This window comes from Protopterus annectens, chromosome 1.part1 (assembly GCF_019279795.1).
Source record: "Protopterus annectens isolate FY-2018-M chromosome 1.part1, PAN1.0, whole genome shotgun sequence".
In the NCBI taxonomy this organism is placed as follows: Eukaryota; Metazoa; Chordata; order Ceratodontiformes; family Protopteridae; genus Protopterus; species Protopterus annectens.
In genome coordinates, this window is record NC_056726.1 from 526,830,908 (window position 1) to 526,854,116 (window position 23,209).

The 23,209-nt window shown below is 39.6% G+C and overlaps 1 protein-coding gene across 1 annotated transcript in view; it reads right to left on the reverse strand.

Annotated features, from left to right (window-relative positions):
- Nucleotides 1-23,209, reverse strand: part of LOC122806225 (interleukin-20 receptor subunit alpha-like) — a 764,186-nt gene that overhangs the window by 138,203 nt on the left and 602,774 nt on the right. Inside the window, exon 2 of the mRNA XM_044076474.1 lies at nt 15,083-15,215. Coding sequence (XP_043932409.1) covers nt 15,083-15,215 — 133 coding nt within the window. The remainder of the gene's footprint in view (nt 1-15,082; nt 15,216-23,209) is intronic.

Consider the following 23,209-nt stretch of genomic DNA (forward strand, 5'->3'; position numbering starts at 1 on the left):
GTTACCAGCTAGTAAGTACACTGTCTGGATGTCAGCAAAGAAGAAATCTGGAGAACCTGTAAGAAAATCAACTAAAAAGGGTGAAGAGAAAACACTGACTGGGAAGGATCAGCAAAAGGCAGTTTAAGTTCAGCTTTGGTTCAAGAAATGACTTCCAGTGATTTTGAGGAAAAAAATAAATCAAATGTACTCAGAGGTGGTTAAAATAAATTAAACACTAAAGGATTATATTAACTCAAATAACAAAAAGCCTTTAAAAATAGAAGCTTTAACTAGCTATTCAGATGTCATTCAGACCTCAAGCCGTGGGCAGCAAAGCAAAAGGAGGTGGAGTCGCAATATATATAAAAGACATGCACACCTCTATGCTGGTCAAACAGTATGATACACAGGAAATACTCCAGGTGCAGTTAACAATTGACAAGACCCCTATTCAAATCATAGCTAGCTACATGTCTCCATCTCTGACTCAAGAAGCTCACTCTACCTATCTGGACCTCTTCGAATTTATCAAGATTCAACCATTTACCCTGATCCTGGGTGACTTTAACTATCCAACTATAAATTGGAAGAAATACTCATGCCAAAACATAAATGCCCAGAGATTCCTTGATTTCATCAATGCAAATACCTTGGACCGGTAGGCTGACACTCCCACAAGATGTGAAAATATCTTGGACTTGTTATTAACTAACACGAGTAACCACTGCAACATCCCTACAGTGTCATCATCCCTGGTAAGATCCAACCACAAAGCCGTCACTTTTGAAGTCACCCCCCCCCCCCCCCCAGCTAGTGTCAAACAAAAAACTTCTCCAAAGTTGATTACAACCTCTTGAGGGAAGGTATAAACAGCTTCACAGCCCCCCTCCCCCTCCACAGAAACTTGCACATATGTCCAAACTTACACCAAAGTACTATATGAGCATTTATATAGCTGCATGGAATTAGAAATACCAGACAGGACGAAATCATTATCCTCAAGGAAGAGTAAACCTGTCTGGTGGACATCTACAATAAATAAACTCTATAATAAAAGGAAAAAAATTGCTATCCAGGACCAAGAAGGAACAGGCATCTAATTGGAAGCAATCTCTCCTTAGCCTGAACAAGTAAATAAGAGGACTAGTGAAATCCTCCAAAGCAAACTTCGAGTACAAACTGGCCACATCTACTAAAGACAATCATAAGGCTTTCTTCACATATGTCCGCAATCTCAAGGAAAGCACCCAGATCTGCTCAGAACTGGTGGTCAAGGACATCACATACACAGACCCTGTAGATATAGCCAACCTGCTGGCAGACAGTTTCAGTGAAAACTTCACTTCTCCATCCCCCCAATCAGTAAAACAGGACATCCCAGTACCTGACCCTCCCCTTATCTCTAGGGAGCAAGTCATCACTGCACTCTCAAATGCAAAAAATACAGCCTCCATGGGACCCAATAACATCCCAGGCTGCATCCTACATGAACTCAGGCAGGAACTTGCAGCACCATTAGGCACCCTATTCAACAAAAGCCTGAGTACCGGCTTCATCCCAGCCGAGTGGAGGACAGCTACTGTCATCCCTTTGCAAAAAACGTGGAGCATCCACTGATCCAGTTATATCCAAACTAGCCTGATCTGCAAGTCCATGGAGCAAATTATCATGGACCTCATTAACAAGGACATTGGCAACCTCCAGACACTTGATCCCACACAGTTTGGTTTTGTCAAGGGGAGGTCATACCTGTTAAATTTGGTTGACTTCTTTGAGACAGTCACCAAGGCCATAGATGGGGGAAGACAGTGCACACCACCTACCCTGACCTGCCCAATGCCTTCGATACTATTCCCCACTCAGGTACAATAGATAAACTCTCTCAACTAAACATCAATCCATATGTTGCCAGATGGGTAGCAAACTGGCTCACTGATGGAACCCACCTAGTCAAAATAGGAGTAGCCTCCTCAAGTAGTAGACCCATAACAAGTGGTGTACCCCAGAAATTGGTCTTGGGCCCGCTGCTGTTTGGGATACTCTTCTCAGAGGTGCTGGCCAAATCTATTGGGCTATGGCTGATCAAGTTTGCAGATGACTGCAAGCATGCTGGGTGCTGACATCAATTCCCCTAGTAATGTGGACATCCTCCAAGAGGGTCTCAACCAAACAAATGACTGGTGCCAGAAACATGGCCTCAAACTGAAAGCCAAAAAATGCATCATCATCCTTTTTGGGAAGAATGACATCCACACAAATTATCATATTGATAATAAGGCATTAAGCATGCAATCAGTCATGAGGGACTTGGGAACCCAGGTTGATAGCAAACTGACTTTTGACCACCATATTGCCTCTATTGTATGGAAAGCTTTCTACATGGCCCACCACATTAGTAAGGGTATCTCATCCAGGGGCAAGGTGGTCATAACATTCCTGTATTCTTCCCTTATAACACCAATTATTGAATACAGTGCCCCTTTCAGCATGTACCTCACAAAGTACAGGCAATAGCTGAAGAGACCACAGAGATTCCTCACCCGGAGAATCCATGGCCACAAACATTTACCCTGCACAGATAGGCTAAAAGCCCTATCCCTCTACTCAGTCTCCTACAGATTCCTCAGAGGTGACCTCTGTCTGGCATACAAAGCAATCCCAGACTCTGCCCTGATGGGACTTGTGCATATCTGCAAGTCAAGCTCCACTCCAGTAACCCACATGCGAGACCTCAACCTGGTCTGTGACATTAATAGGACTTGGTGGGACAGATTTGTATCCCAGAGACTCCCCCCTTTTGTGGAATAGACTCCCTCTCCACATAAAGCAGAGTATCTCATTAAACCTTTTTAAGCGCAACTTGGATAAATGGATGGGGAACAGAAAATACACCCCTGAGATTATAGCTATGTCCCTGCTGGACAGTGGCATAGGATGCTGACTTGTTGCAACATGGGCTAAATTCTTGGCTAGACTTGTAAGGGCCTCAGGGCCATTAGCCTAGTAACTTCCTATGATCCCAAAACTGCAAAAATCAAAGAATGAAATGAAGAAAAGGCTGGCAGAGTATCAGGCTTCTCAAGAACAGCTGTTTCAAAAAATAGTAGAGGTAGAAGACAAGAGTACACAGAGACAACAAGAGAATTTCTGCTGTAATAGAGAAACTGGAAGGAACAAACTATTAATTTTTATTAAAGCACAAATACACAGTTTGACTGATGTCCCACAGCAGGATTTGCTAACTGAAAGGGCACAGTAAGTGTATGCTCCACACCTGGCCATAAAAAAATCAGTGAAGATCTATATTAGTAAAGATGCAATCATACCAGCAGAAACAGTTGACCCTGACAAAACTGTGACAGAAGGGAAAAAGTATTAAAAATGGATACAGCAGAGTGATTGTGGAAAATAATTATTTGCTGTACACCAGATACCACACTCATCACATAGTCCCACTAAGCCTACACCACCAAAATCCACACATAGAAACACAAAAACATTCGCAGAGGCTCTCAATAATAATCTCCTCAAGCAACAGAGACATCCACAGCAGAAATGCAAGCAACCTCCACCCCCCAACACAACCCAAATGACACATAGCCCACAGACTCATTGTGCCACTCAACCACAGCCCATAAGGTAAAACAATGTACCCAACACACTAGTCATAGGTGACTCTATAGTCAGGCACACTGATGTCCCACTCACCAGGCTAAACAAGGAGAAGGTTACTGTCAGCTGCCTGTCGGGTGCCAGGATCTGCCACATAACCCATGCACTCCGGTCACTCCACAACAAGTACATATATGACTCTGTCATTGTCCATGTTGGTGTGAATGACCTGAGATGTACCTCCCTGGACTACACAGGAAAAGAGACATGGAAGAGCTCTCTGATCTTGTAGCCCAGGCAGGTATGACCCTACCCCTGAGTAGCATCCTGCCATCGCCCAGCATGATACCGCAGTAAAGGGACAAAATGATTGACTTCAACAATTGGCTAAGCTTCTGGTGTCATTCTAATGGGATCCAGTATTTGACTGCCTGGGGCGACACGGTCAACAGACCACAATGCTTTGCCAGAGATGACCTGCACCTGTCACCCCCTGGGATTCCGGATACTGGCTAAGGTTCCTGCCACCCCTATAGTGCCTTTTGTAGGCAAAGTTCAAATGACAAATTCATTACCATAACAGGAACAGGCAAGCAAAAACTGAGGGTAATGCTACTCAATTCTAGAAGTCTAAATCTCAAAATGCACTCCCTCGAGGCACTCCTTAAAATGGAGAACATTGATATCTGTGCAGTGACTGAGACATGGTTCAAGGCTCCAGAGTGCACCCCTGCATTACCAGGCTATAACTCATATCACACTTTTTGGCCCTCTAACCTGGATCGGAACACCAAAGGCAGAGGTGTGTCCATTATTCATTAAGGATATCCACACCTCCAGGCTAGTTGCTCAGCATAATGCATCTGAGGTTATCCAAGTGCAACTAACTCTGGGCAAAACTGCAATCAAAATTGTAGCTTGCTACAGATCCCTCACCATGCCCCAGGATTCCCACTCCTCTTTTCTTGATATACTGGAAAATATTAGGGTTCAACCAAACACCCTAACAATGGTCAATTTCAACTACCCCACCATTAACTGGGAAAACTACTCATGTACCCACTTCTTCACTCAACACTTTCTGGAATTCATAAATTCCAATACCATGGATCAACTTATCCACATCCTCACCAGGGGCAGCAATATCCTAGACCTTTTCATTACCAACATGAGTGACCAGTGTTCCACACCTGAAGTCAACTCCTCGTTGGTCAGATCCGACCATAAGCTAATCACCCTAGATATCCACATCCCACCCCCCATTAATGAAACCATGGTAAAAAATTTCTCCAAAGCCAACTTCATGCTTCTTAGGACAGAAGTGGTGAACTTCATGACACCCATGCAGATGGACAATACAGTTATGACTGCTGAATCCTACTCAATAAGCACTTACAAGAGTGCATGGATCATGCTATCACAAACAGAACCAAGACGCTGTCCTCCAAAAAAAGGAAGCCACTCTGGTGGTCCCCTGCCATAAACTAACTCTACAACAGAAGGAAGAAACTGTTGCAAAAGAGAATAAAATCCCATGAGTGGAGGAGCTCCCTGGTCAGCCTCAGTAAGAAGCTAAGATCCCTTATAAGATCCTCCAAAGCTAGCTACAAAAACAAAATCACCACCGATTCTAAGGGCAACCACAAAGCATTCTATAGCTATGTCAGGAATCTCAATGGCAACACCCAGATCTACTCCGAGTTACAGCACAACAGCACATAAATTACAGAACCAACTGATATTGCCAACATCCTGGCAGATAGGTTCAGTGCTAACTTTACCCCCCTCTCACCCCATAAAGGGCCCATATCTATACAGGAAGAATGCAGAGTCCCTGTAATCACAACTATGCAAGTAAAAGCTGCACTCTCTAAAGCCAAAAACACAGCATCCATGGGACCGGACAACATCCCAGGCTGCATTTTACATGAACTTCAGAATGAACTGGCACCCCACCTAAGCACATGTTCAATCATAGCCTCACATCAGGCATTGTGCCCACTGAATGGCACACAGCAACAGTTATCCCAGTCCACAAAGGGAGAGCCACCACTGATCCTGGGAACTATCGCCCTATTAGCCTGACAAGCCTGGTCTGTAAGGCCATGGAATGTATCATCATGGAACTCAAATAAAGACATTGATAACCTCCAAACTCTGGACCTCACGCAGTTCAGATTTGTGAAAGGCAGATCATACCTCCTGAACCTGATCGACTTCTTTGAAGCAGTCACCAAAGCTGTAGACGAGGGTAAGGTGGTTCACACAGCCTATCTTGACTTTGCCAAGGCTTTTGACACCATCTCCCACTCTAGAATTATAGATAAACTCACTAAACTTGGTATAAATCCCTATGTCACAAGATGGGTTGCCAACTGGCTCACTGATAGAACCCACACTGTAAAAGTTGCAGACTCCAAATCTGACTTCAAACCATTGACAAGTGGAGTACCAGAGGGTTCAGTCCTGGGACCTCTCCTGTTTGGTAAATACTTCTCTGAATTACAGGCTAACACAGAAGGCATTTGGCTAACGGATTTTGCAGAAGACTGCAAACTGGATCCATAGTTGAGTCCCAAAATGATGTGGACATCCTACAGAAGGGCTTCACTGAGACAGATGCCTGGTGTCAGAGCCATGGCCTCAAGCTCAATGCCAAAAAGTGCACTGTCATCCCCTTTGGTAAAAACTCTGTACCCATGAACTACCACAGAGGCGGCAGTCTACTTAATGCCGAATGTGTGATAAGAGACCTTGGGATCCAGGTGGACGGTAGTCTCTCCTTTGATAATCACATTGTCACAGTAGTCAGGAAATCCTTCTACATGGCACACCTCATCACAAAAGGGTTCTCATCCAGGAAAAAAGCGGTCATTATTCCTCTCTAACCGACACTCATTAGACCCATTATAGAGTGCAACACCCCTTTTGGAATGTACCTCACAAGACATCTGCAGCAGCTGGAAAGTCCACAGTAGTACCTCACAATGCCCTACACTGACCATCTCACAAAACTCTAGCTGTACTCCATAGCATATCGCCTATTCCGAGGTTATCTCTGCCAAACATATAAAGCTATATCAAACCCAGAGCTGTTGGACATGCTACACCTAAAGAAATCCCCCTAAGGTACATGCTCTAGGGACCTAAACCTTGTCACCACAATAAACAGGACATGCTGGAGGGATAGATTTCTGTCCCAGAGACTCCCCATACTCTGTAACAAGCTACCCATCTATGTCTAGCAAAGTTTCTCATTAGCACTCTTCAAGAAAAATCTTGCTGAGTGGATGGGAAATAGGAAATGCACCCCGGGGATCACTTCTGTGGCTCTGCTCAACAGGGGCACAGAAAAATAACTTTCTTGGATGGCATAAGCCAGGGAACCTTGTTGGCTAGGCTTACTTAGGCCCTTGGGCCAATAGCCTAGTACCTACTTATGAACCTATAAGAGAAGCAAATTTATGCCAGCAATCAGGGAATGTTGAGAGACACAGATGTGAGATTCAAGCTGCTGTGGCCAGCTGTCTTTAGAGTATTTTCCCTGTAGAATCAAATAAAACATTTGATGCAGAACAGGCTAAGGAAGAAATAACAAAGTTTATCTAACAAAACATGAGTAGCAAGCAGAAAATTACTTTGCTTCTCATTCATCTGACAATAAAGCTAATAGAGAAACTTTGCCAGTGAAACATTTTCCAGTGTTCCAAAAAATACTTAGGAATTGACTAGCAGAATCAGGAGTACCATAGACTTGAAAAAGAGACTAGTGTTGAGAGATGTAGATGATCTGGAAGACCAAAACCACTGAAATTAATGAATAAATGTGAGATTATAAAGCATCAAACGCAGTTTTGAAATATGACTTTGCAAATAAAAGTGGTTGACGAAAGACCAAACTTTTTCTGACTGTTAAACTTTGTGAGTGGACTGTATAAAGTGCATGCTATTTTGTAGAGGGTGCAATCAGGCATATTTAAAATGTGTGTGTGGGGGGGGGGACTTTTCAGTGCTCGTTATATGTGTTATAGATATTAAAGTATCTTTTTTAGTTGCAATAAATATTGGTTGTACAGTATAACAAGAGGAGAAAGTCCAAAAAGAAGCAAGTTTAAGTTAATATAATGCTGTGGTCTTGGACTGCTGAGGTGGGGATGAGGAGTAAAAGTGTACCTATTATATTATATATAAAACTAGGATGATAATTTCCCCTTGTTTTTACAATGGTGGATGCCTAGATTATGTCATTGTCTTCATAAACTATAAACATTTTTGTAAGCACATAGGATTGAAAATTAAGAAAATGATGAAGGACATGACAAATGCTAAGCTTCTTCCATCTGCAAAGATATTGGCTGTTTTCTATTGGCAAATATTCTCATTGAAAGATAGAGTCTGCAGCTCAAGGTAGCCAGGGAAATACTGTACATTCTGTTCCGAGTGAAATTTACAAAAATTTCTTAATGCACTATAGTTTAGGTTTGACATAATGGTCAGGGTCTTCAACTCACAGACACAAGGTACACAGTTTGATTATGACCTCAGATTATTTACTAGGCTTAAAACTGTCCTTGAGGTCAGTTAGCCTAGTATTCATATACGAATCTCTGAATCTGCAAGTTTGTAGCATTTTTTTTTCTCAGTGCTGACTACTTTTGACATGGAGACAACTTGTCTGTAGGTGCAAGCAATTAATCTTAAGAGTTCTGAGCATTCCCCTGAGGAAGATGTAAAATTTAAAGGTACAATAACAAGCAGTTCAGTAAAAAATAAAGTCTGAAATTAAGGGACGTGAATAAGAGATAGCAGCCCCCAGAAGCCTTAATACTCTAATGAATTTAATAGAACAGTCCATAATTTAGTTTTATTTAAATATTGCCAGGCACTTTTTCCTTAGGGATTAAAGTTTTTTTTTCTGAAAGCATACCAGCTGTTTTCACAACTGGGAGGGGAAGAGTGATATGAAAAGAACAGGCAGCAACCAGTGTAAGTGGCAATACAGGCTGTAACATGCAGTTTAGTATGGTAACCTTCATTTTAGATTATTTTATGCCTGGGGGTGGAGCTGATAATTTGGGGAAATTGTTTCTATTTGGAGGGTTAAACTTTATTTACTGAAAATATACATAGTTTTGTGTATTTATTCTAAATTAATAGGGGATAGTGATACTCTGAAAATGTATTTAGTTTTTTGTTTGAGGGTTTTCATTAAAGCAAAAAGTCTTCAGAAATGTGACAAAGGTTCAAATGGAGATGAGAAGAAACAACTGTGTAAAAGACCAGTCTGCCAAACATTAGTGTGTACATGTAAGACAAAAGTTGGACATACACATTCAAAAAACTGTCATGTATAATAAGTGGGAACAACAGCTTTTTAGCATAATGGCTACTCTATCCATAGTATTTTAGAATGTAAATAGCCTTACAGGTATAGAGAAAAAGGAAAGATTACTGAATTATACTAAGAAGGGCAGTGTGCAAGAAATGTGGAACTCGAGAAACAGTGCAGGTGGAAATGTTTATGGAAGAGTTGAGTGTGCCAGGGTTGGAGGAAGGTGAGGCTTGGTTCCTGGCAGGTGGGATGGGAGGGAATGCGATGGGAATGGTGGTATGTGGCTGGTCTGCAGGGGGTCCCTGGGAGTAGGTCATGTTCTTCTGGACCTGAACCAGGTTGCTGCAGCACATATGTCATCAACAGGTACTCTGGAAAAGCATGCTGTAGAAGAAGCTACAAATCTTGTTGACTGAGCTTTTGGAGACGTAAGCAGTGATATAGCCCTTGGTTTATGAGCATGAGAAATACATTCAGAAAGCCAATGGGAGTCTCCTTAGATGCTCCCTTTCCTGCCATAGATCAGGAGTAAGAGACAAACAACTGGCCAGTCTTCCTGAGGGTATTTATTCTATGCAAATGAATACATAGCTGGACATAAACCTCCAGTAAATGTAATCTGTATTAACATTTATTTGAGACGTATGAGGAAAAACACTGGAAAATCAATTGACTGACCAAATGACAGAAGATTCAGAAGCCATCTTGGTAAGGAAAGAGGGGTTGGTTCTTAAGCACACTCTTGCTTTATGAAAAACAGATTAGCAAGTTTAGAAGATAGGGCATGAAACTCAGAAATTCTTCTGTATTGAGAATTGCAGCAAAAAACAAAGTTTTCCATGATAAAAAACTTTAGATCAACTTTACTGGAAGGCTGAAAAGGAGGGCTGGTCAAGGCTTGCAGTAAAATTGTAATATCCCATGGAGGAACTGGATTTTTTTGTGGGATGCATAGTAAAAAGTTCCTCTGAGGAAAGCTTTATCTCATGCGGTGGGGATGTGATTCTCACCAATGTGAAAAGAAGATATAGCAGCAAATTGTACCTTAATAGTAGAGTAACTGGCTCCCTTTTGGAAGAGTTAAGCTAGAAAAAAATTGCAGCAAGTGGGGCCAAAAAGGGTCAAGATTGTTCTCAGCTGTCAAAAAGGAAACTATTTTCCACTTACTTTTATAAACCTTTCCAGTTGAAAGTTTCTGTAAAGAAGTCAGAATATAAACAATGGAGGATGAAAACCTGGACTGTTTAACCATCACTGGAATTGGAGCAACCAAGCAGTTAACTTGAGGGACTGAATGTCTGGGTGAGGCAACCCTGACAAATGGAACAGATATGGAACTGAGCCCCATAACCAGGGATAGTGTACTAGATGAGGCCAGAGAAAGGGAAACCACGCTTTACGAGGCCACTAAAGTGCTATGAGGATAACTGTGACTTCCTTCACCAAAGCTTTCTGCAGAAATTTGGGTATCAGAGGTGTGGGAGAAAGCACATAGAGGAGTCCAGGGGCCAACTGTGGATCAGAGCATCTTTTGGTGACTCTCTCCCCTGAGGAATTAAAGTGAAGAACTTGCTGCACTTGGTGTTATGGGGAGATGCAAAGAGATTGACACAAGGCCAGCCCCAATAGGTGAATATATCTTCCACTACTAATGGGTTGAGGGAGCAGTAATGAAGGAGAAGGATAGATCTGCTAGAATACAGCAAATCAGCTAGGGCTTGCTGATGAAGGTATGAAATTCTTGTCTGGGGGAGACTTGCAATTTGAAGCTTCATGTCCAAAAGTGCCCCAATGAAATCTAAGGATTGTACTGGCTGAAGCTTGCATTTCATTAGATTTACTGTAATCCCAAGCTTGCACAAAAAAGGAAGCAAGGAGTCTATGGCTTGAATGAGTAGATCTCTGGTGGAAGCAGTGAGATGTCCAAATAAGGGAACATCCAAAATCTTTGAAGAAGGGATTTTGCCGCTGCCACTGTTATGCATTTGTTTAACACCAAGGGGACTGTAGAAAGACTAAATGGCAGTGCTCTGAACTGAAAATGACTGGCTCCCATCTGGAAGCAAAAGAACCTCTTTGATCGTCTGTTCATCTTTATATGGTTGCATACATCCTGGATGTCTATGGAGCACATCCTGTTTTTCTCCTCTGCACAGGAAAACTAGACTGTACCATGATCATCTGGAATTTCATTTGTTTCTCAAATCTGTTTAGATGGCTCAGGTTTAGGACTGGCCTTAGGTCCCTGTTTTTCTGTGCCCTGAAAAGTATCTTGAGTAAATTCAGGATCTTCAAGGAAACACTGGTATAGTAACCTTCAATAAGATTTAGACAACTATCAGTTGAAGTAGAGACACTTTCTTTTATCATCAAACACAGCTGACACAGCACCATAATTTGTTTTATTATACAAGTTTGTTTACATAATGTTTACAAATAAAGTATTGCCTATTACCTATAAATAGGTCTTCCTTCTGCATTTCATAGTAAAATGTTATTCCCATGGAACATCTCTTGAAAGTATTGTCTTGATTTACTAATGTAAGAGTGTGTGCTTAGTATTTTAGTAAGACTGTTTCCTGACACCATTTCAGTATTACACCAGGAAGAGCGTACCTATATACCCAGCAGAATATAATATTTTTTGTGTGTGTGTGTGAGAGAGGGAAAGAGAGATGTTACAAAGGAGCTCATGGTTGCCTTTCTCTGATTTGTAAAGTGTTATCACGGCCCTCCATGGACTACAACTATGTATTTTCCAAAATGTAATGTGATAGTAACAGTAATAAACATGTCCGCGTCATGTTCATTTTCAGTTGTGCAGAATTTAATCTCTTTTCTTAATACCAGGATTCTGTAAGTATGTAACAAATAAATTTTTTTTCAGTTTTGCAAGCCAGAAATACATTTTACATGTAAACTTTAGCTATTCAAAGCAATACCTGATAATCTCCCCGTAATTAATAATGAAATGAATGTACACACCATCCTTATACAAACTTTACTAAAAATAACAGAGCAGTGCTTCCACTTGCACACTCGCCATGAGTATGCTTAGTCAAGGGGTGCTGTCTCCTCTGTCTTACCCTTTTATTCACCTGTCACTAGTGGTGTTCCCCAGGGATCTATCCTGGGACCCCTACTGCATGGTATCTACTTCTCAGAGGTCCAGGCAATTACAAAAGACCTGTGGCTGACCAAGTTTGTGGATGACTGTAAGTTGGGTGCTGTCATTGATTCCCCAAATGATGTCAACATACTACAAGAGGGTCTCACAGCAACAAAGTACTGGTGCCACAGTCATTGCCTTAAGTTAAATGCAAAAAATGCATTATCATACCATTCTGCAAAAACATGGCCCCTACTGACTACCACAAGAACGGCAACCCCCTACGCACACAACCTGTGGTGAGAGACCTGGGTACACAGGTTGACAACAATCTCACATTTGGCCGTCATGTAGTGACAGTGGTCAGAAAAGCCTTTTAGTTGGTTCATCTCATAAGTAAAGGGATTGCATCTAGAAACAAGGAGGTTATTACCTCTGTGTACTCCTCCCTCATTAGGCTAATAATTGAGTACAATGCCCCATTTGGTATGTACCACTCCAAACACTTTCACCAACTGGAAAGGCCACAGAAATACCTCACAAAGAGAATCCATGGCTTCCAACACCTGACCTAAATGGACATGCTCAAATCACTATAACTATACTCGGTATTGTACAGATTGCTCAGAGGTGATCTGTGTCTCGCTTACAAGGCAGTCCCAGACTCTGTTCTACTAGAGATGCTCCATATCCATAAGTTTAACTCCATGTGCATTACCTGATTAAAAGGCTTAAATTTAATATATGACTTTAACAAAACCTGCTGGAGAGAGAGATTTGTTTCCCAGAGGCTCCCCCTGTCTCTGGAACACACTCCCCATACACGTCAAACAAAGTACTTTGCTGCCCCCTGTCTCTGGAAAAGACTCCCCATACGCGCCAATCAAAGTACGCTGTGACCCTCTTCAAGTGCAACCTTGATGAGTGGATGGGAAACCACACATTTGTCCTAGGGATTCCACCTGTGTCCCTCATTGACAGGAGTGACAGGTGCTGACTGAGGTTTCTGTTTTGGGGATAAACTCTTGGCTCATTTGACATTTGTGGTTTCATATATTCTTACAATTTATGCAGTATTAATTTTGTTGTGTCAGTTTGACCTTACTGAAATTCACTATGTTTTTTACCAACCTATTGATATGATTATAGGACATCCTGTAGTCACTGATAACTACAACTTTTAAAAGTGTAATAAAAACAACAACTCCCAATTGGACAACAGTGCAAATTAATAGCCTCAATCTACTGAGATTTTTTAAGAAAATAAACCACCATGTGCCATAACACAGGAGATCTCATCTTAGACTTGCACATAATAACTCTGGAGGCTATGCATCCTCCATAAATAGTATTCCATTCCCCAAAGACTGTGTAATCTCAAATTTATTATTTTGGAACTTGGGGTATTAGGATACAGGAAATGTGCCCTTTCTTCAAAAATACTGGCTTGTTTCCCTGTGTTTCATGTTTGAAGTGCAAGACCCTGTAACTTTGTTTTGCAGAGTGATGTATTTTGAGCTCAGATACTTTTGTTGTAGCACAGTTTTGAATTTTTAAGATACGAAAGTTTGCAGTAAACACACTGAATGCTGATAAGGTGAGGTAGACACATTTTATTTGTTATATACAGATGTTTTTATTTTCTCATTCATCTCTATAATTCTGTCCAGCATCTTTCACTAGAACCCCCTCCTACGGGTATGACTTGCCCAGAGTGAGTCTTGATTATGGAAGACTACTTTTCAAAAATGGAAGGCAGCGAACATCCATGAAATACTATACAACACCTACCGCACAACTGTTTTATGGTACTATCAAAAAGAGTTGCTTTATATGCTTTTAATAAACAAAATAAAATGTTCATGAAGCAAGTAATTTTAGTTCACAAGTATGTAGCATTCAGCATGGTCTTTTTTAGTAGTCTGGAAATTATAATGGGCTTGAAATTCTGAATCACAGGAGCCAAGTTTCAATAGCTAGAAAAGACATGCGTCTGGAGCATTTCTCCCCGGGCCTCCGCTGAAAACAGACTCTGTCCTAGCCGGACTTTCCCATTCACCAAATGTTAAATAAAATAAATAATAATAATAGAAAATTAGGAAAGGAAAACTCATACATTTGTCTATATTGTTAAATCCTAAATGCCAAAATACAAAACAACTACAGTTTTTTACAGCAAAATTAAAATGTTTTTCAACAATTTCCTATGGTCTTTGCAAGGAAGCAGGCTAGATTTTCCCCTTGGAGGGTGTGTGTGTGTGTGTGTGTGTGTGTGTGTGTGTGGGGGGGGGGGGCCTCACCCTACCACTTACTTATTTCCATGAACTTCAGAGATTAGTGCAATACTCACTTTATGTTTACAGCTCCGATCTGGTGCTACCCCACAGTCACAATAACTGTGTCAGGGTTGTGTATAGGGTACCCTCTCAAATCCTGTGTCAGGATGATTCAGGGGTAGGGGCTTGATCTCTCCCCACAAAAGAAAAAATGGCAAATGGCCTTTTGTCGAGAAATGAGAAATTTTGCTTCAACTATAGAAAATAGCTGATGTGGACAAAATATGTCATATTTACACCATTTTAATAAAGTGGTACATTTTTTATGGATCACAAAATTGGGATTCTGAATGACTTCTGTAATTCTTTCATATTATAAGTGTGACTTAAAAAAGATCTTGATTTTAAAATTTATTTTTCTATTTGCTAGTTCCTTATGCAGGGTCTCTAGGAAATATTTCACTGAAGGCTTTTGGCTAATACTTTTAACTTCAGAAAAGGGGTCCCACTTAAAATATTTCTATTTGTTGCTCATGCCAATGCACTTGTGTATGTCAAATCTCATTGACAAAAGTTTACAGATATCTTCTCTGTATGTAGAGAAAAAAAAATAAACTTTAACTTTGCTACTCACTTCAATACTGGTAAACTGGGCAACTATGCAAGTAAACCGTCACTTTCCTTAATGGCACAAAACAGAATTCAAAACATACTGTAAATGAGCACCACTACTCCCAAACAATATACAAAGAGCTATTATGCTATACCTACATTTTGTATTGCACAATATATTCCACATCCTTTGTTGTGTCCTCTCCTGGCTTCCAAATCAGGGTATTCCTCAAATTCCAGGAGGAAAAGTGGACATCACGGGGGCCAGGCAACTGGTTGCCACAAATAACTCCTGAGACAAAAACAGAGAAGTAAATTCAAATTAGTATTACTTTAACTTAAACCTACATTCATTAAGAAAAGTATTCTTATTTAATAAACAACAAGCATTTTAATTGTAAACTGTTGCAACTCCAGCAGCAGTTGCTGTTTCAAAGAAAATTAATTACAAACTTAAATGATGAGCTATTAAGTAACAAATGCATAACAAAACAGTTACCTTTTCTTACATTCATTTTTTTCTTTTCTTTCTTTTTTTAATGTGAAAGCATCATTTTACATGTGAAAGCATCATTTTACAAAGTCCACACAAGCAATGTAAAATTACACTGCAAGACTTGCATATTTCTCCAGAAAATACTGTTTTGGCAGCTTTTTAAAAACAATATAAGAAACATTCATACCTTTAAATCATTCATTATAAAATCTCATTTTGTGGGTACTATGGACTGTTGAAATGTCCCTGTTTTATGTAAGGAAATTACCAAAGAAAACATTTAATTTATTTTATTTTTTAACATTTGTTCACCAGGAAAGTCTGACTTGGAACAATGCCAATTTTCAGCGGAGGCCCCGGGGAGAAATGCTCCAGACACGTCTTTGCAATGTGGGAGGAAACTGGAGTACCCACAGAAAACCCACATGAATGAAGGGAGGATATGCAGACTCCGCACGGAAGGTACTCCAGCCGAGAATTGAAACGGAGAACTTGCTGTGAGGCGACAAAGCTACTGCTGCACCTGTGCGCTCGTAGTATAAACATGCTTTACATCTTTGCACCTCCCCAGTTTTTACAAAAATAATTTTTTTTTAATTTACTTGGCAGGAAATTGTGAAACTTCTTGCCTTACAACCTACATAGTTTAAAATCTAGTAAATCTCTTAATGATGGTTCCTATTAATTTCACATAACGAATACTGATGAGTTATAATACTTGAATCAGTCATAAATCTAAGAAGAGTAACAAATTACCATTAATTTTCACAGGGCAGTCCAGCTGCATCCGCAAGATATTAACAAACAATAATCTTACCCCAGATAAAGCAGGACTTTTCTCAACTTCATCAGACTTCTACTCAGAGACTATAATGGTGCAAATTAACTTACCATCCGTAACTAATTGTTGAGAAAAAGCAAGAAAGGTATCTATTTTATACTCTAGATATGCAAACCTATTACCCAGTCTGCAGCAGTCTTATCTTCTTCTTTATTATTAGATTCAAGCCTAATATGAAAAAGCACTATACAATTGCTTTTTTTTCTCAAGTTTGTATTTAAATTATAATTTTTTATGCATATTTTAAATGGTGAGCCGCAGTGGTGCAGCGGTAGAGTTGTTGCCTCACAGCAAGAGGTTCTCCCATTCGATTCCCGGCTGGAGCGCCTTCTGTGTGGAGTCTGCATGTCCTCCCCGCGGTCGAGTGGCGTTCAAAAGACATGCGTAGAATGGGTGTGCCTTCGCTGAAGGTGGGGCGTCGAGCTGGCACCTCGGCACCCATAAAAAAATCTACTGCCAATCATTAGCGGACCGGAGTTCTGCTGTGGTGACCCCTAACCGGGAAAAGCCAAAAGAAGAAGAAAAACAATATTTTGTAACTATAATATTTATTTTGTTACTACTAAATAGTGGAACATCATTTGCATAGATTACTATCACAGACAGAAGATATTCATCAATAAAAGTATTCATTCTAATATGAACAAAGGTACCAAAATTACCCCTAAGGCACTCCACAAGAATGAACCATTTCTGGAGAGTATATTGATCCTACTTTACTAATAAACTTCCTACTCTCCATATGGAAGTCTACTGTCTGTCGAATATATTATGCCCTTATGCCACCCTAAGACCTACTCTAAGCATATCTAATTTGTTCAATAACCTTTTTATGAGGAAATATTTCAAACAGGTTTCTAAAGTGTAAGTAAAACATATCGATTGACACTTTAATTCCAATGTTATTCAGTCACCAACAAATTAAACAGACAATTCAACCAATCAAACTTACAGTCTTGGACATACGAGCAGACTCTGACAAAATGGGACAGTACTTGACTTATTTCTAAATGGTTGCCTATTTTAATGCCCAAGATGGCTTAAAATGTGACACGTTAAGGTCACTCAACAATAATTTTGTTTCTCCTTCATTTACAGTTCAAAATATACTATTACTTTCTTATATGCTTCCTACCCATGAGGAATGTTTCTGCCTATAACAACTGCATAGAATATGTTGTTTCCATTGTGCCCCACACTGGTTCCGCTCCTCCTTATTTGCTTGTCTATGTGAACTACTGCATGAAATGATAGAAGAGGCAAAAGAAAAATTGCAAGAAGTTTAAGAAGGAAATAAGATAGATGTTTATTCCATCATTTCCTCCAAATGAGCTACTCAAAGAGCTATTAAAATATTATACACTCATAGAAACATAACAGCAAAACTAAAAAAGGATCATGGGAACCATATAATACCTAGCCATATACACCTTTAAGTAGATTTGCTTAATTGTTCTCACCACCCTTTTTGAACACTTAATAGTGTTCGCCTCCCAAATTAACCAGTGCCATTCATTACAGCCTTGTATCAAATGACTGAAGAAATATAGCTGGTAGTCTTGTCCACAAAAACATCAGATATCCATTTAAAATAAAATAAATTTAATATCTTCTGTTCAAAAAAAGAATAAAAGTCCCTTGATGTTCACAGACGATAAGCGCTTTCGAAATAAACTTCATCAGATCATGATAAAAAATGGGACATCCATTTACTTTTATAAAAAAATTTTGTATTTAATCAGCCAATGCTGACTTGTGCATTTCAATTTTATCCAACGAATCGTCGTGCTTTCCCATCCTGTTTTAGATATTCAGGACCAATGAAGGTCTCCTATTATTGACACGCCTCCAAAATCATTATAGGTGTGTTTCTTGTCTAAGATGCAAATTAGCTGAGAGTATTAACGAATGAAATTTCATGATGGTCCATTTTAACCAACCACAATCGTGTATGCACGTATTTATCAGCGTAGTGTCTCCCACCTTCATTTGTAAATACAATATGTGGATTTTGTCAATTCTTTTACTTAGCAAAATTTGTGCATATAAGTTCACACAAAGTGAGCATCCTTCATTGCCCTGCACAAGAAGAGTCTTCCCGTAACTCTTAATTGTATTGCATTTGCTGCTCTTAAAAGAGAGTCCTTAGGGCAGACTGATCATAGCTTCATGTTCCTTACGAACAGGCTAAATGCCAAACCAAAATTGAATTTAAAATTCCTATAATATCAAATGTCCTTGCAATTACTGATAAGAATTACTATTGTGATTGCGACCGATCATCTTTACTTTTATGAATAAAACGAAAGAATACGTTGCTGAACCATTGCGAGGGTATACGGCATTTTCCTTCAATACCTTCCATGTAAGGCTGATTAACTTGCAATTGGTCACAGTCAGAGTAGAAAACCCTATGAAAAGTATTAAAGATCTTCAATATCATTGGGTACTGAATTTTTTGGAACAGTGAAATCAAGGCTCTGATTCGTCTAATTATTCAACTAATTTGCATAAGCTATCAAGCTTTGAAGGTCATCTTTCAAAGATATTTACTTTAGAATATCAATAAATGGAATTATGAAAACTTCACAGTTTGGAAGAACATTCATATATTTCAGCATGTGTGGCAGAGATGCAATGTATGAGATGGCGAATGGTAACTTTCATTAAATTTCTACATACCATTTTCTACGATTTGGGATCGGTTGCAGTCACGATAGAAATTCTTATCAGTAATTGCAAGGACATTTGACATTATAGGATTTTTAAATTCCGTTTTGGTTTGGCATTTAGCCTGTTCGTAAGGAACATGAAGCTATGATCAGTCTGCCCTAAGGACGCTCTTTTAAGAGCAGCAAATGCACTACAATTAAGAGTTATGGGAAGACTCTTCTTGTGCAGGGCAATGAAGGATGCTCACTTTGTGTGAAGTATATGCACAAATTTTGCTAAGTAAAAGAACTGAAAAAATCCACATATTGTATTTACAAATGAAGGTGGGAGACACTACACTGATAAATACGTGCATACATGATTGTGGTTGGTTAAAATGGACCATCATGAAATTTCATTCTTTAACACTCTCAGCTAATTTGCATCTTAGACAAGAAACACACCTATAATGATTATGGAGGTGTGTCAATAATAGGAGACCTTCATTGGTCCTGAATATCTAAAACAGGATGGGAAAGCACGATAATTTGTTGGATAAAACTGACAAGTCAGCATTGGCTGATTAAATACAAAATTTTTTTTATAAAAGTAAATGGATGTCCCATTTTTCTATCACGATCTGATGAAGATTATTTCGAAAGCGCTTATCATCTGTGAACATCAAGGGACTTTTATTCTTTTTTTAAACAGAGGATATTAAATTTATTTTATTTTAAACGGATATCTGATATGTTTTTTTGTGGACAAGACTACCAGCTATATTTCTTCAGTTATTTGATACACAGCGTTAGCCTTGGTGATTCATCTGTCACAGTTTACTGTTTCTGTTCTTTTGATTCGGCAGTTTCACCTCAGCAGTTGGAAGATTCATTATATTCATTACAGCCTTGAGGTAAATTTGTGTTTACTCATCCAGTCACTAAGCAAAGCCTTACAGGCAGGAAGCCAAGGTATTAACTTTGACTTGCAGTGGCAACTTATTCCATATGCTGGGAATACAATGAGTCAAGGCCCTCTCTCTCCTGCAAGTTATGTGTATTTGTTGTTATAGGGTTAGGTCAGTACTGTGGTTATTTACAGTTACATTATTTATTTAAAGAAACAGAAGTTCAAATAGGATTAGGACTAGGTCTTTCATGACTCAAAAAGTGAGACATAGGTCACCTTGGAGCAGCTGGTAGTCTGTTGAGTATAAAGAGAATAGCACTAACCTATCATGTTAGTTAAAGGATTTAAAGCCGAAATACTGCGGTGGTGGTGCTGCGGTAGCGTTGTTGCCTCATAGCAAGGCGTTGTCCCACTCGATTCTCAGCTAGAGCGTCTTCTGTGTGGAGGCATACGTGAATGGGGCATGCCTTCATTGAAGGTTGTGCGTCAGGGCTGGTAGCCCCGGTACATAAAAATCCACTACCAATCATTAGGGGACCAGAGTTCCGCTGTGGCGACCCCTAACCGGGAAAAAGCCGAAAGACACAAACTTTACTTGGTTAGAAATCTTTGAAGCCTTTTCAGCTGAGCAACATACTTATCAAAGGGGGCACTGTTTTCAATGACGAGTCTCACAAGGGAATAGTTCAGTGATGAGATGACCTCCTTGGATCTTGAGGGGGTTTTCTCCTTGGAAATTAACTGGGCCAGAAAGAAAGATTTCCTGATTATGGTGAAAACAGGATGATCAAAGATCAAGAAAGATTCCTTACCAAGTACTAAGACAGAAACCTGGGTGTAGTATCTGGTTCAAATAACTGAAGATAATTTTTAGCTGTAGCTGAGGATGTAATAATTAAAAGTTTGAAAGAGACATTATAAAGGCCCGCTTTCCTATCTAAAATCTATAAATGATAGTTAATATCTAAGTATAGTCACAATATTGGCTCCAGCAAATATTTGTTGTAACATACTATGAATTTAGGTAAAGCCAGTCCCACTACATATGAGACCATTCACCAATGTATCCAAATGTTTGCCAGTCAGACAGTTCATAAGAAAAATGTGCCATTGATTGAAGAGACTAGTAATGCCTCTGGAATATTTTTTGTTGAATGATGTGTCCTTGGTTATATGATAAAATGTCTGTATAAGTTCCAAAGTTAACAGTCTCCAGCAAAAAAAAGCAAGTTATATATTTCTTGATTCTGCTTCTAGAGTAATCTGGTTACTGCCTTTGATGGAGGTCACAAACATCTTTGAGTACATTGATGGCAAACATTCCACACTCTAGTCTTTGTGGCATTTACTCCTGGCTTACATAAAGGTTTGTGACAGATTTTCAAGTCTAGTTTTATGTGAAGGCCCATGATCACAGTAAGGCATAGCTGCGCATTTAATAAGCAGTTATTAATTAATGTAACTTAAACGTAAGAATGTCAGAACATGGGTGAAAGTATAAAATATTGGTAAGTGGTGGATGCAATATCACAAAAGATGGAGAGTTTGTGTGACAATCTGTTTAAAATGTTTGTAAATTGCTTTGTGCCACTGAATTATGTTGGTGATATAATATTTTAACATAGATAATTCTGGATCCGGTACTTTAAATCTACCCTCCTGCTTATTCAAAATTAATGGAGTCTGTGGAATTCTAAAGATACTATTGTACCAAAGGGATTTTATTCATATAACTCTGAATCTGACAGACCTCTGCTACTTGGGAGTAACACGACTGTTTCTAATAAATAAAATCTACACTGCCCTTTGCTTCATTTTTTAAAAATTACTCAAGTCAACAGCAAGAACACAAGTTGGAGATTTTGTGTATGGATATATGCCATCATTTTCAATATTTTTGTAGGTAAATTACTGTAGTAGGTCCATCCTAGTAATTTTAGGGACAAAGTATTCATCTGTTATTCAGCCATGAATACTGGTTCATAGCATTTTTCTGACCAAGTGTGGGGCTTGTAAGCCTGAAAACTGCAAATAAAGCTTGTGTAGTAGTAAGGCTGGTCTAAAAACTCTGCTGTTGACCTACTGTTTGACCACAGCTTTAATTACATCAATGTTTGTTGAACTCAGAAATCAGCTGGATAGCTACAGTCCATATCTGCATATTATTCGCTTTCAAAACCTAAGATTTTCGTGCATGAGGAGAATAACTTGTTAAAACTGTTACAATTTATTTGGAAGAAAGTCCTGGTTCGTGACTGATGTACTAGAATCATTAATGGAACTAATGCAGCTTTTTTTCTTTTCCCAGCAAAAAAAGAAGTTATATCTTACCATAACGTTCCATCTGTATTGTTGATCCTCGTTCAGTCATTACATATGGGTATCAGTTCTGACCTGGGAACCAAGCCGGCCATCTTCCAAGCTTGCGCCAGCTACAAACTCTCGAGCTAAAACTCTTACCCAGAATTCCCCTCTCCCTGTTACCTCAGATTGAGTTTGCAAGTCAAAAGAAGGCAGAGGCTACCTCTGTTCAAATGACCTAAATGAACCGGATGGTTAAATCCACTAGAAGCCACAGGAGGGGGAAGCAGGGAGGGTCATAATGACTGAACGAGGATCAACAATACAGATGGAATGTTATGGTAAGACATAACTTCTTTATCTGATATTGTTAATCCTCGTTCATTCCTTACATATGGGACAGAGTCCCCAGCTACCTCTATTCCTGGGAGACTCTCATGGAAGGACATTCCTGAGCACCATAGAACCAAAAGATGCTCTTCCCCTGGAGGCCAAATCCAATTTGTAATGATTGATGAAGGTATGAGGCGTAGCCCAGTTTACAACTGCACAGATGTCATGTAAAGAAGCTCTGGCATGGAAGGCAGCAGAAGTTAACACCGACCTTGTCGAATGAGCCTTGATGATAGTCGGCAAAGGAATATTATGTTGCGTATAAATGAAGGTCACAAGGTCTTTCAACCATCTAGCCAATGTGACCTTAGCAACAGCACATCTTAATTTAGGTCCAGAATAGGCCAAAAATAACTGGGCATCATGATTTACAAGAGGCCTTAGTCCTATTCAAGTAGAAGCAAATTTGCCTGTGAATATCTAGGGTATGTAGGCAATACTCTCCTCTGTTTGAATGATTGGGGAAGAAAACTGGCAATTCAATGGATTGATTAATGGACATTTCAGAGATCACTTTTGGCAGAAAGGAAGGATTAGTTCTCAAAGACACTCTATCTCTATGAAAAATTAAGTATGGACTCTTGATGCATAAGGCTTGAAGCTCAGAGATACGTCTGGCAGAAATAATGGCGACCATAAACAAGGTTTTCCATGACAAATATATGACGTCACATGAAGAAGCTGCCTCGAAAGG